This window comes from Pelophylax lessonae (genome assembly GCF_965119305.1).
Source record: "Pelophylax lessonae genome assembly, chromosome: 9".
Lineage (NCBI taxonomy): Eukaryota > Metazoa > Chordata > Amphibia > Anura > Ranidae > Pelophylax > Pelophylax lessonae.
Window position 1 is genome coordinate 81,547,634 of NC_138776.1, and position 14,773 is coordinate 81,562,406.

The 14,773-nt window shown below is 42.2% G+C and overlaps 1 protein-coding gene across 4 annotated transcripts in view; it reads left to right on the top strand.

Moving 5' to 3' along the window:
- Positions 1-14,773, top strand: part of LOC309563584 (alpha-2-macroglobulin-like protein 1) — a 562,516-nt gene that overhangs the window by 465,780 nt on the left and 81,963 nt on the right. For all 4 annotated transcript variants that reach the window (XM_082268048.1, XM_082268050.1, XM_082268051.1 and 1 more), the window contains 2 exons: positions 1,248-1,320; positions 9,975-10,120. In XM_082268048.1, the coding sequence (XP_082124174.1) occupies positions 1,248-1,320; positions 9,975-10,120 (219 nt within the window). The remainder of the gene's footprint in view (positions 1-1,247; positions 1,321-9,974; positions 10,121-14,773) is intronic.

The window sequence follows — 14,773 nt, forward strand, 5'->3', positions numbered from 1 at the left end:
CCCGGTCAGACACACAACTCTCAGTCGCACAGCCCGGTCAGACGCGCAACACTCTCAGTCGCACAGCCCGGTCAGACGCGCAACACTCTCAGTCGCACAGCCCGGTCAGACGCACAACACTCTCAGTCGCACAGCCCGGTCAGACGCACAACACTCTCAGTCGTACAGCCCGGTCAGACGCACAACACTCAGTCGCACAGCCCGGTCAGATGCACAACACTCTCAGTCGCACAGCCCGGTCAGACGCACAACACTCTCAGTCGCACAGCCCGGTCACAACTATTTTTTGTCCAGCAAAGTCTGCTGAACAATTCTACTAAAAGTTCATTGTCGCTGAACTGACAATGAGCTTATAGCAGAATGGGAAATTCAGCAGATGTAGGACCTACTGATCTGACCAGCTGGAAATGGTTCTGTGTCTCTGTATGCCTTACATGCATGTCATTGAAAAGGTTAAAAGCTAAGTTCATCTTTGGCATAACTTTTCAGACAAGCTTCCCTCATAGGTTAAAACAAGCTGATGTACATTTAAAAATATGGATTACTGTAGTTCTCATGGCTGTAGTCCATTTTCTATCGCCCTGAAGGCTAGCTAAAATACTCCCATCTTTGTATACATTCCTATCCTGGCTAGTTCCGAGGATGCTGCTGACATTGGACACTCATCCCCTGAATTACAGGAGTGAGTATCTCCCTGTTTTAAAAGCATATGCAAAGTGAATAGCCTATTTGCCTTAAGTACACCAACCCATATGTCTGATTGCTACAATGCAATGTGCTTTTGTAATGGCTAGAAAGGACATATAGATCTCACTTTATACAATTAGCTAAACTCTGTCCATCTTCCATCCCATGTGTTTCCAGGGAGCCAGTTTAGGAAAAATATATTTATTGATCCCTTACAACTTCCTATGTTTTCTGTCCTGGTCTGCAGACTTGGGTATAGTCTCCAAAATATCAGGTCAGCTGCTTACCTGGCATTCTGCCATTCAGCTTTAAATAGAACCAACAAGAAAAGTCAGATCTCCTTGTTAAATGCTGACCACTGTCACTGAGCAACACAGGAAACCATGACATGATCTTTTCAGCATTAACTACAAACTGGACATTGTGTTTTATATTAGGGTGAGCATAGGTTACTCCATTTTTTTTTTTTTTTCAAATTTTACAATAAATGTCAGGACAGTAATCCTGCTATTGATAACAATAATAATGATATTAATATTATTTCCTATCCTGTTTTATAGATAGCCAACGAAGATGGAATTTATTCTCATGAAGAACATAAAGTGCAAATCACGGAGCAATTAAGTGGTTCATGTAAGTATAGCAGTTAAGACAAATTTAAACATAAAGAGAGTTGTATTTACCCACATGGAAGAAAAATATATTTAAAATATATTTAAAAAAAAAAAAAAATCATTTTTTATTTTTCCCAAATATATTGGAAATATATTTGAAATGCTACAATTTTGGCCATATTCAATATATTTCAAAATATTTTTTTCCCTAAATATATTGGAAATACATTTTTCTTCCATATGGGTAGTCCTTTATATTATAAATGGCCCTTTGCTTGGAATAAATGGATAGAACAATTTGGGTTTAATTTAAGGGCAAAATATTATTTTAGACTTTTAGGCCCATAAATTAGGCAGTCTTTTTTTTTTTTTTTTAACCAGCAGGTTGAACAAAAAAAAATGACTCGATTCCCCCATCCATACACTTAATGTGGATGGGGGAATCCTCCCTGCTGAGTTGTATTCTGACAGTGGAGAGAATTCAAGCAGGGAAAATCTGAGAGGGCTGTAGTACAGATGTCAATTGGTAAATCGATATTAGGCCAGCTTGTGTAGGAGACAGCTATGGCTTTCTGAGGAACTAGAGACGGCTCTCCACTGCACATGTGTAAGCTCTCAGGGCACTCTGTGAACGGTCCTGCAGCCTTCTGAGACATATCACATGTCCTGCATGACTGCGAGAGAAGAGGAGGTAGGGCAGGCAGAGTCAGCCTTGCCTAGATGAGGATTGCAGAGCTGGGAGGAGGTATTGATACAAATTGGTATCTGCCCCCCTCCCCAAAAACTTTAACTCTGTTACAGGCTGAGAGGAGTGAGCAAACCACTTTCTGATTGAAGTTAACTTTACCGTGCTGTATTCCTCGCATTAAAGTGCATTGTGTTAAAGTGAGATTAAAACCACAACACACCTTCCATCCAGCAATGTAACATCAGCAAGATCCCTCAAAGACCATGTATGGACAGTTCAGTGTACATTCTAAAGCAGTTTATCAGCAGGCTGGTAAGAGTTTATTGCAGAAGAGACATATTAAGGTCGAATTTCTAAAGGCAAATAGGCTGTTTAGCAAGGGGAGTTGCACATTGCAAAGGGAATAGCCCCAGAACTTAGTGTATGTGAGGAAATGTCACTCTGCAAATCATTCTCAATCACGTGCAGGGGAAATAAATAAAAAAAACTGTATTTTTGCTTGCATGTATTGGTGATGAAAGTCAGCCGAGTTTATCTCATTCAGCCCTTGCAAAGTACAAATTCACTTGCAAAAGTGTACCCTCTATTTGCTTTTAGTATATAAACTCCTTAAAGTCCGTTGGAAACATAGCCCACAGCAACCACCTATGCAAAAGCGCTATATACCATCAAAACCACCCTGCTGTTTTTGTAAGGGTCTAAGACCCCAAAGAATGCTGTTGACATGTAACCTGTTCTATATGATCAAAATATAGGAGGGAAGGGGAAGCGAGACAACCTTTCAATGCTGCAAAACTCTGTGGAATGACCTTTGCCCAACCTGACCCCTGGAAGCAATACCTGCAGAGCCTCCCTTCTTCTTACAAGATTAGCCTATCTATGTACATTCCATACCCCTTTCTTAGACCCAATTTCCCAACCATTCTGTGATGTGAGACTTTGCAGTCCTGATGCCCAACCTGCAGCCCTTTGACACTTACTGTGCAACCCTCAGAGAGAGTCCTTGCAGTCTGTTTTCCTTTCCTTGATGACTACTTAACCAGTTGCCGCCTGGCCTATGGCAGAATGAACCCGGAGCCGGTCTCTCGTCCCTCCCGGGGGGATGTCATATTAAATCCTCCCAGATTGCGCTATGCGCGCACCCACGGGGTCATGCTATCTGTCATCGACTGTGACCATCAGACACAGGCAATGACTGATTACTGTACAGGCCCGCTGCCGGTACCATGTGACCGCTGTAACCAATCACAGCAGGTCATATGTAGGTTGTAAATAGTGGATGGCTTCCTTTCAAGCCATCTATCATGTTCAATTGTGTTGCTAGCTGTGTGACCAATCACTGTTTGTGCTTGGTCACCGTGATCACATGGTACAAACTGGGCCAATCACAGCCCATCTGAGCTCAGTTGTCAGCTGTGGCAAATCACAGCTAACCACAACAAAACAAACTGAATGGATATATTTCATTCAGTAAAATGCTTGCAAACATACTGATCACTTCCCCAGAGTAGTACAATGTTACTATAGTAACATTATGTTGCTCTAGTCAAAGTGTGTTAAAAAAAAATCTAAACACATATATATATATATATATATATATATATATATATATATATATATATATATAATTATACACACACAGTATCTCACAAAAGTGAGTACACCCCTCACATTTTTGTAAATATTTTTATTATATCTTCTCTAAATATTTTATTATAACTTTTCATGTGACAACACTGAAGAAATTACACTTTGCTACAATGTAAAGTAGTGAGTGTACAGCTTCTATAACAGTGTAAATTTGCTGTCCCCTCAACTCAACTCAACACACAGCCATTAATGTCTAAACCGCTGGCAACAAAAGTACACCCCTAAGTGAAAATGTCCAAATTACCCCCCAAGTGTCAATATTTTGTGTGGCCACTATTATTTCCAGCACTTCCCTCTTGGGCATGGAGTTCACCAGAGCTTCACAGGTTGCCAATGGAGTGCTCTTCTGCTCCTCTATGATGACATCACAGAGCTGGTGGATGTTAGAGACCTTGCACTCCACCACATTTCGTTTGAGGATGCCCCACAGATCAATAGGGTTTAGGCCTGGAGACATGCTTGGCCAGTCCATCACCTTTACCCTCAACTTCTTTATCAAGGCAGGGGTAGTCTTGGAGATGTGTTTGGGGTCGATATTATGTTGAAATACTGCCCTGCGGCTCATGCTGTGCTTCAGTATGTCACAGTACATGTTGGCATTCATGGTCCCCTCAATGAACTGTAGCTCCCCAGTGCTGGCAGCACTCATGCAGCCCCAGACCTTGACACTCCCACCACCATGCTTGACTGTAGGCAAGACACATTTGTCTTTGTACTCCCCTCCCGGTTGCCACCACACACGCTTGAAATCATCTGAACCAAATAAGTTTATCTTGGTCTCATCAGACCACAGGATTTGGTTCCAGTAATCCATGTCCTTAGTCTACTTGTCTTTAGCAAACTGTTTGCGGCTTTCTTTTGCATCATCTTTAGGAGAGGCTTCCTTCTGGGACGACAGGCATGCAGACCAATTTGATGCAGTGTTTGGCATATGGTCTAAGCACTGACAGGCTGACCCCCCACCCCTTAAAGCAATGCAAGCAGCACTCATTAATCTATTTCACAATGAAATCCTCTGAATATGACGCTGAGCACGTGCACTCAACTTCCTTGGTCGACCATGACGAGGCCTGTTCTGAGTGGAACCTGTCTTGTTAAACCTCTGTATGGTCTTGGCCACCATGCTACAGCTCTACTTCATGGTCTAGGCAGTCTTCTTATAGCTTAGGCCATCTTTATGTAGAGCAACAATTCTTTTTTTCAGATCCTTAGAGTGTTCTTTGCCATGTTGAACTTCCAGTGATCAGTATGAGACCAAATTTAACACACCTGCTCCCATTCACACCTGAGACCTTGTAACACTAACGAGTCACATGACAGGGAGGGAAAATGGCAAATTGGGCCCAATTTGGACATTTTCACTTAGGGGTGTACTCACTTTTGTTGCCATCGGTTTAGACATTAACCACTTTAGCTCCGGAGGATTTTGCTGCTTAATGACCAGGCCCTATTTTACGATTCGGAACTTTAACGGACAATTGCTGTACCCAAATAAAATTGACATCCCTTTTTCCCCACAAATAGAGCTTTCTTTTGGTGGTATTTGGTCACCTGTGCGATTTTTATTTTTTGCGCTATAAACAAAAAAAGAGCGACAATTTTGAAAAAAAAAAAAAAAACAATATTTTTCACATTCTGCTATATAACATTACCAAAAAAAAAATTTTAAATCAAAATTTTTTAACATTTTAGGCCAATTTGTTTTCTGCTACATATTTTTGGTAAAAAAAAATCGCAATAAGCATATTTTGATTGGTTTGCACAAAAGTTATTGCGTCTACTAACTACGGGAAAGATTTATGTCATTTTTATTTATTTATTTTTTTACTAGTAATGGCGGCGATCTGCGATTTTTTTGCGGGACTGTGACATTGCGGCGGACAGATCGGACCCCTAACTGACATTTTTTATCAGTGCCAAAAATATGCACTGTTACTGTAATAATGCCATTGGCAGGAAAGGGGTTAATACTATTAGTGATCAAGGGGTTAAATGTAAGCCTAGGGGAGTGATTCTAACTGTGGGGTGGCGTGGCTTGTGAGATCATCACAGAGACATGTGATCTTATATAGCAGGATCACATAGCCTCTGTGATCACTTCAGGGAGAAGGACAGATGGCTGTGTTTACATCAGCCGTCCGTCCTTCTCTGTCAGCGGGCGGAGATTGAGAGTGGCCGGCGGCCATTGGCGCCACCTGCAGAGGCGGACTGGGCCGGGGGGAAAGGAGGCATTCTCCCCCCAGGCCGCTGTAATTCCCATTAAAAAGGCCGCTCTGCCGCCAGCTGGAACTGCGCATGTGCAGTTCCGGAGCTGGCCGAGTCTACTGTCAGAGAGGAGCAGCCAGGAACGCTCGTGCTGCGAGTTTCTTTGTGTCCTGTGACAGGGAGTCACAGGGCTGAGTCTGTGTTCCATACACTGCACAGCACAGCCCCCTCCAGAAAAGCTCTGCCTCCTCCCGCCCCTCTCTCAATGTGCCCGCCCACACTCGGGGAAGCCTGTGTGTCCGAGGTCTGTGAAGAGGATTGTGTGGGCGGGAAGTTTGAACTGACAGCCACATCGTAAGCCTGAAGCCGTGCATTGCATTCAAGTAAGTGAGCTGTGACCGATCTCTCCTCCCCTCCTGCTCTCTCCCAAACCCCTCTCCCTTCTCCTATTTCCTTATTTGCAGCTAAGGAGTTCTATTTCACCAGCCTGTGCAGTATCTGCTCCTGTGTAGTATGATTTGGCTGCAGTGCTGCTGGTGTCCCCACAGTCTTCCTGCATGTTACCCCCAGTCTCATAGACTTCTAGTAGGCTGTACATTTAACTGCTTGCTTACCAGCCACCGCAGTTTTTCTCTATTACACGAAACGACATACCTGTATGTTGTTTAGTGTAATAGACAGCAGGGGCGTGTGCCGATTGGCCAGAGAGGAAGCCAATCAGCAGGTACGGCGGACGCAATGTCCGCCGGCAACCCGCGATTGCCCCCCCCCCATGCAGACAGAACTGCGGGCTGCCTATGTAAGCAAGGCAGTATGCCATTCTGTCAGTAATGAACACCGGGATCTTGTGTTCCTGCTATTTAGGAACACAGGTCTCTGTGTTCATCTAGTGAGTCCATCCCCCACACAGGTAGAAAGCACTTCCTGGGGAAACACTTAACCCTTTGATTGCCCCTGGTGTTAGCCCCTTCCCTGCCAGTGTCATTATTATAGTAACAGTGCATATTTATAGCACTGATTACTGTAGTAATGTCACTGGTAACCCCAAAAGTGTCAAAAATGTCAGTTAGGGGCCCGATCTGTCCACCGCAATGTCGCAGTCCCGCAAAAAAATCACAGATTGCCACCTTTACTAGTAAAAAAAACTAAAATAAATACAAATTACAAATCTATCCCCTTGTAGATGCGATAACTGTTGCGCAAACCAATCAAAATACACTTATTGGGATTTTTTTTAACAAAAATATATAGCAGAATACAAATTGGCCTAAAATGATGAAAAAATTTAGATTTTTTAATTTTTTTTATTGGGAATGTTTTACAGCAGAAAGTAAAAAATATTGTTGTTTTTTTGCAGAATGGTCGCTCTTTTTTGTGTGTTTATATCGCAAAAAAAAAAAAAAAAAACCTGCACAGGTGATCAAATACCACCAAAAGAAAGCTCTATTTGTGGGGGGGGGGGGGGGGGGAAGGACATAAATTTTATTTGGGGACTGCGCAATTGTCAGGTAAAGTAGCACAGTGCCATATTGCAAAAAAATGGCCTGGTCCTTAAGGGGGTAAAACTGTCTTTAAGTGGTTAAAATGAACAAAAAGAGCTGTAACTTTGATGCACTTTCTAAAAAGAACAGCAGGAAAAACGCACAACCTAAAATAAATCTATGGGACTGCAGCTAAGGAAAACTGAGTACACCAGCACTGCAGCCAAACTACAGCGCACCGTGCCCAAAGGATTATATGCATCTGTAGCAGGCACTGCCACTCCACTGAAAAGAACCATGCTCGGGTCACTTTTCAGAGGCATTTGGCAGTCAGTGAGGAGGGGATATCACATTTCCTCACTGCCTGTTTTAACCTCCTAAATGTTAATCTCCCCAGGCAATGACGTGGTTCACTTCCAACTCACACCTTATTTCCATAATTTTCTGTAGGTATTAGATGTGCTCTTGCCCTATTTTGTGCACATATAATACATAAAGAGAGTTCTGGATATAAGGTGGAGTTCAAAGTGACATTCTACACCTAATTGGAGCACATAACAGAAGATTTGGGGATTTTGTTAAAGGGGTTGTAAAGGTTCCAATTGTTAATAAAAACCTACTGGCTCCTTCATCGGGTGCCACCATGGAGAGCCGATTTCCGTGGGGGTACACCTTGCCGGCGCGTTCCCAAGTCCCACTGCTGCATCCATTGACACAGACTCGGCCCCGCCCCCCGCTCCCATGTCACTGGTTTTGATTGACAGCAGCGGGAGCCAATGGTTTCAGTCAATGGCTATCAATCTATCCAATGAGGACAGAAACAGCCGCTGGAGCCACTGGGCTTGTGCACATCACTGGATTGGCTCAGAAAAAGGAGAGGCTCTGGGGGCAACTGTAGCAAACAAGGGTTTCACCTTATTGCATAGAATGTGTAAGGCAGCTGGTCTGACAGAAGCTGGCTTTTTGGCCGGCCTCTGTCAGACGAGCATACTGCAAAACCAGCAGCCAACAAGCTCCCGATCAGCGGGCGCTCTCCTCCAATGGGTGAGAGCGCTGACCGGAGTGATCTGGCGGGGGGTGGGCTGTCCTCCTGTTGGAACACAAATGAACATCAGGGGTGATCACTGTACTAACATTGGATAGTTAGTACAGCGGCTGCGACTCTGATAGGAGCTGACAAATTTTTTTAGTTCAACTTGCTGGGTTGAATGAAAAAAACTATGTAGCTCCGCAGGAGGGAAGAGACCCAGAGGTCGAGGCTGCAGCAGGCTAATTGCCACCTTATCAGTGAGGTAAGGTCCTCACTATTATTTGTTTGCTTTATAATGTCTGGGATGGGAGCCGAGTCGCTGCACAATGGGCCTCTGGGTTGTATTTGCCCCCTGGGCCAAAAGTTGCCAGTCCTCCCCTGGCCACCTGTCACATGCACTGGCTCCCCAGCTGACCAGCAGGGGCGGGAGCTCACTGCCGGCGGCACGCGCTCGCCCCCTAGAGTCTGCTGAGCGAGCGATGCAGTAAATCTGCGGTGGGCGGTCGTCAAGTAGTTAATGGCTGTGTGATGAGTTATTTTGAGGGGACAGCAAATTTACACTGTTATACAAGCTGTACACTCACTACTTTACATTGCAGCAAAGTGTCATTTCTTCAGTGTTGTCACATGAAAAGATATAATAAAATATTTCCAAAAATGTTAGGGGTGTACTCACTTTTGTGAGATACTGTGTATATGTATGTGTGTGTATATATATATATATATCTATATATATATATATATATATATATATATATATATATATATATATATATATATGTATAAATATATACAAAATGTTTCTGTACTGTCACCAGTCAGTGTCCCTGATCACCGCCGCCACACTAGTTATGTGATGACGCTGTACTGCTGCCCTGGTGACAGCATTTAAGAAAAAAATAAATAAATATATATATATATATATATATATATATATATATATATATATATTTTTTTTTTTTGCTTCCTCTTAATTTTCCCCAAAATTTGGGAAAAAAACGACAACTCACCATGCCTCTTACTAAACACCTTTGGACTGTCTACATTCCAAAAAGGGGCCATTGGGGGATATCTATATTGTCCTGACCATTGGTGTTCCGAGGTAATCGCACAGGGAGCAATTACATGTGGTTAGTGACAGATGATCACCCCTGGACAGAAGCAGGCCTGATCATCTGTCCCTAACTGCAGGCAATTGATCGTGTTGCAGCCACTGTCAGCCTGTCATTACTTAGTACAGGCTTCCTGGCCATGGCTACCTGCACACACCTGGGCTTCCGGGTCGCACCTTTTCACTAGATACTTGCCGCACCACGGGCCGCGTGAGTGAGGCTTTAACTGTGTGTATGGTTCACTGTATCTGTATAAGTTGGTAGTTGTGAGAATAAGCAATGACAACTTTTGTAAAAAAAAAAAAAGGGTCTCACATTGTGTTTTAAACTGGTTAACTATGCAAAAGACTGTGCAGACTGTCTGTAAATAAGAAGTATCTTTTTTTTTCCCCTCTATTCTGTCCCCTATGGAACAAAGTACATGTAATATTTTGTCTCATGTTATTAGGTGTTACTAGATGGTAACCATTTTCTCCCTAATTTACACTATGTATGTTTTCTGTCTAGCTGTCGATGGTTCTTTCCCTATAAAGATTCACCTAGATGCCAAATTATCCCCACACTTTTCTTTGACTGTCTACACTATTCTGCCAAAAGGTGAAACTGTCAGCGGTCTCAGCTTTTTTGAAGTTTCGGCATGCTTTGCAAACAAGGTGAGTAAAAATTGAATCATATTTAAAGCAATAAAATGCAATTACTGTACCGTTTGTAAAATGCAATAACCCGTGGAAGAGACACCCCACGTTATCTACAACAAAGGTTTATTTTTTTTTTTAATTCAAGTATTTTTAAAGTATCTGTTTTCTCTGTGTTCGCATGGTATGCATATAGTCATTGAATTATTTTGTTAAATAGGAAAAGTTGAGGTTAATTCAACTTGCCGACCCCCTAACTGTAAATATTCGTCAAATTTTTTACATTAAATACCGGGGTTATGTCAGCAGCTAGATGCCATAACCTCAGTAGCCTCTGTCATTCACTGTGTTCTGAGTGTCTCTTCTTCTCCCCTCTCCCTCCTCCTTGCCTGTTAGCTTCAGTCTATGTCTGCAGAGCCGATCTCCTCCCTGCTCCTCCTCTCCCCTCCTTCCTCTATTCCAATGCATCACATGCATCACATGCCTTGTATCCTCTCTGTTTTAGTAAAGATATTCAGTACAGTATGTCACCTTTCTATTAACCACTTTAGAACCGCTCACAGTAATACTACTGCGGCAGAGTGGTTCGTTATCGTCCAGCGACGTAGTATTAACGTCGTTGGACACTCCCCCTTCTGGGCGGCGCTTGCGCGCCGCCGGAGGCTCGCTCCCGCTGTTTTCATTCACAGCGGGAGTCGGGCCAGGGGAGGAGCAGCGGCGATCGCCGCTGCTCTTACCCGATCGTCGGGGATCAAGTCTGGAGATCCGCCCGCTGTGTGTAAACACAGCGGGCGGATCTCCATAGTGACAGGGAGTGACAGCGTGCGGCTCCAATTCTGGAGCCCTGTGTCCACTCCAGGCGGCAGTGCGGGCTCTCCGGAACTCTGTCCGCCAACACATCCTCTCTCTCTCTGTCACCCCCTCTCTCTCTGTCACCTCCCTCTCTCTCTGTCACCCCCCTCTCTCTGTCACCCCCTCTCTCTCTCAACCCCCCCCCTCTCTCTCTCTCCGTCACCCCCTCTCTGTTTCTCTGTCACCCCCCTCTCTCTCTCTCTGTCAACCCCCCCCTCTCTCTCTCCGTCACCCCCTCTCTGTTTCTCTGTCACCCCCCTCTCTCTGTTTCTCTGTCACCCCCCTCTCTCTCTCTCTCTGTCAACCCCCCCCCCTCTCTCTCTGTCAAACCCTCTCTCTCTGTAAACCCCCCTCTCTGTCTTCTTGGGGGGGCGCCGATACAGCTCCTCGCCAAGGACCCTAGGTACGCCTCTGCTCATGTGATAGTTTCATTTAATATAATTGGCTGATAAAAGAGCAGAAGAGAGGGAGGATTGGGTGAAGATAAAAAACCCCTGTACTACAGAGAACTTCTTTTTAGGGAATGGTTACATCTCTTCCCTGAGATATTACCGCCCCCTTCATCACATTCCACTAAATCTAATTAACAGACTAGGCAAAACGATATATGTATAATAAGAAATATAGATAATGCAAAAAGGTAACAGATTTTCATTAATGCAGAATTTGTAATTTGCAATGTCAGCATATTTACATTCCAAAAAGATACTTAGTGTATGTATAGATGAAACTTTACATTTTGGGTGGAGTGGGAGAAGGGTTAGAATCCCTGTCATGTTCTTATTGCTGTCTGTGACCTCACTAGAGAGATTCCATCTCTCGATTTGTCCTGTTATCTATTTTCATAGAAATAGAAAAAGATGGGAAATTTTAAAAATTTACAGTTGTCCAAAGAAAAGGAATAGAAGGGAAATCTTCCATTTGTTCTGGAAACAATGGCGTGAGAGAGGAATTCCTCCATTTTGTAGAGATTTTGGCCCACTGCAGCTGCTAAACAGACATTTAGGAGCAGTTGGCCATTTTTATTAGCAGCCCCTGAACTCTTCTCTGTTATCTTATGTATACATGTACACTCAGAAGTTTAGAGGCAGTTGAGGCTACTGGCATTTTTTTGGAAGTAGAAAAATCACGTTCGGGACTGTAGTTTAGTTTATTGGCATTTCAAAAGCCAAATGCTTGTAATTGCGGTAAACGGCATTTAAAAATTTCAGATAATGGGAAAAAATTGTAGATAATTTTAAAACATATAAAAATGTTGAAAAAACACAAATTTCACCACATGCAGTTGGCTGCGTCAATGGACGAGTCCAGAAGCAACAAACTCTGGTCCTCTCACGCAAATTTCTACGTCTTTGGAGCCTCAGCAACAGCAACATCAGGAGCATTTCCTCACACATGTTCATGATGGGATCCATAATGAAAACACAAAAAAAAAAGACAGCTATCTACAAGCACACAGCTCACTCTTCTCTCACAGAATGGCTTAAGTAGTTAAGAATTTACTTGTATTTCATGCCTTCTGGGCATTTGGGAGGGTCTCCTGAGGTCTTTAAAAAACGCTTCTTACCTCAAATGCTCATAACCACTGCTAAACTCACATAAACTCGGTATGTAAAAGCTGTAAAACTGACGTTTTTCACTGTCGGTTTCTAGCTATCAAATTCCCAGTGTTCAGAAAAGGTTTTCAGCTGACCTGTGTATATGAGTCCTTACTGTCACTTCCTGTTCTGTCTCGATGGGTGAAGAGAAATCTCCCCAATGGAACACAGGCAACACAAATTAACTGACAGTGGTTTTATCCCTTCCCTACTCTCTTCAAAACTGAAATATTTCAAGCTCTAACCTTCTTAGCGGTATTCCCGTGCGTGGCTCGGGGTTAAATTTCAGAGCCAAAAGCAGTAACCCCGAGCCACACTCGGGGTACCGCCAGAAGCATCGCTGGATCCTGTAAGAGAGGTTTCTTACCTTGTCACCGGGATCCAGCGATGTGTCCCGCCAGTGTCTTGCGGCGGATCTTCCTCCAGATCCTCTCCGTGCCCCAGTTTCCGTCTCCTGCGACGTGACGTTCGCAGGGGGGTGGAACCGGTGGCAAATTCAAATGTAAAAACACACCAAACCCACTGATACAATTCAAAATAAAAAAAAATCACATTAGTTTGCCCCCCAGTGCCTTTTCCTGCAGTTTTACTGTACTTTTTATGTATATATGTGTGTGTGTGTGTGTGTGTGTGTGTGTGTGTGTTTGTGTTTGTGTGTGTGTATATATATATATATACTGTGTATATATTTATATATATATATATATATATATATATATATATATATATATATATATTGTATACATATATATATATATATATATATATATATATATATATATATATATATATATATATATATATATATATATATATATAATGTATACAGTTTGGGCTGCTCATTCACAAGAATTACATGCAAAATAATGGTACCGCTTTCAGCACCTAAAATCCAAAAGAATCATACCGCCAGGGAGGTTAAAGTAACTATACAGGAATATTCCTTTTACCTGTTAGGACATTCATTTAGAGCATGTTATTTATAGCCATTGTGCTGCATATATACAAGGGGTTATTAGAGGCCTGGAAAGCACATAGATACCAGTAAAAGGGCCCCAGGTCCTCCCTAGTATTACAAGTGAAGGCAGCCAGTTGGGTCTCATGTACCTGCAGAGACCTGGCTGTGACTACACCCTCTACATCATCTCCAAACTATGGCCCTCTAGTTGTTGTGGAACTACACTTCCCATGAGACATTGTAAAACATTGATATTCACAGACATAACCAGGCATGATGGAAATTGTAGTTCCTGAACAACTGGAGGGCCATAGTTTGGAGACCCCTGTTCTACATCCTTGGTAATGTTATCACTGAAGGCATAATGTGATTTACAGATAACTGTAAAGCAAATACTGAATTATTTCCATTTTTAATGGTAAATAGGGATAAGCCAAATTATGAAGTTTAATTTTCTTAAATATTCCATGAAATTCAAGAGATTTTGAAGAAATTTTGCCAAAATGTCAAAAGGAAAGGTGAAATTAAATTGTTTTTTTTTTTTTTTTTTTATGGGTTTGGGCTATTAAATAGTTTCTGAGGGTTACAGAAGCGTCATTCAGCTATTCTAGACCTGTTCTTCTACCAAACAAATTGCCTCATTATTAGTCCTTATTATTTTTACTTTTACAAAAAAAAAGAAAATACAAAAAATACATAGGGGTCTATTTTATAAAAGTTTTTACACATTTTTCTGATTGGTTCGGTTGCAAAAACATGTGAATCCTGGGTTAAAGTTTTGTACATCTTGTGTACATCTTAATATTTAATATAATACTTGTAAATTGACTCCTAGATAAAATAAATTCACTATCCTAAATACCCCCCTTCAAAAATCTACCCTCAGAATATAAAAAAGAATTAAGAAATCTTTATTTTGTCCGAGGCAGATTTTGTTTAAGCAGCTGTCTCAGAAAAAGTGAGGGTTTCTGCCTGGTGAAATTTCTCTAATGGCAGAATCAGTAATTTTGTGACAAAATCTGTTTCTCCAAAATAGAAATCTACGCATCCCAATAGTGACAGTCACTATTTGTGCATTATCTGCATAAAAAAAAAAAAAAATTATCAGATGCAGCCCCAGTGTAGAGCCTGTTTTTGCCTATATATATGCCTGTTATTCATGTATAATATTTTTGCAATTAGTAAAAGATTGTTTAGTTTAGTTTTTTTTCACTTTAAACATACACATCTTATTCCAAGTCAAAGGCAGGTTTTGAGTTGGTG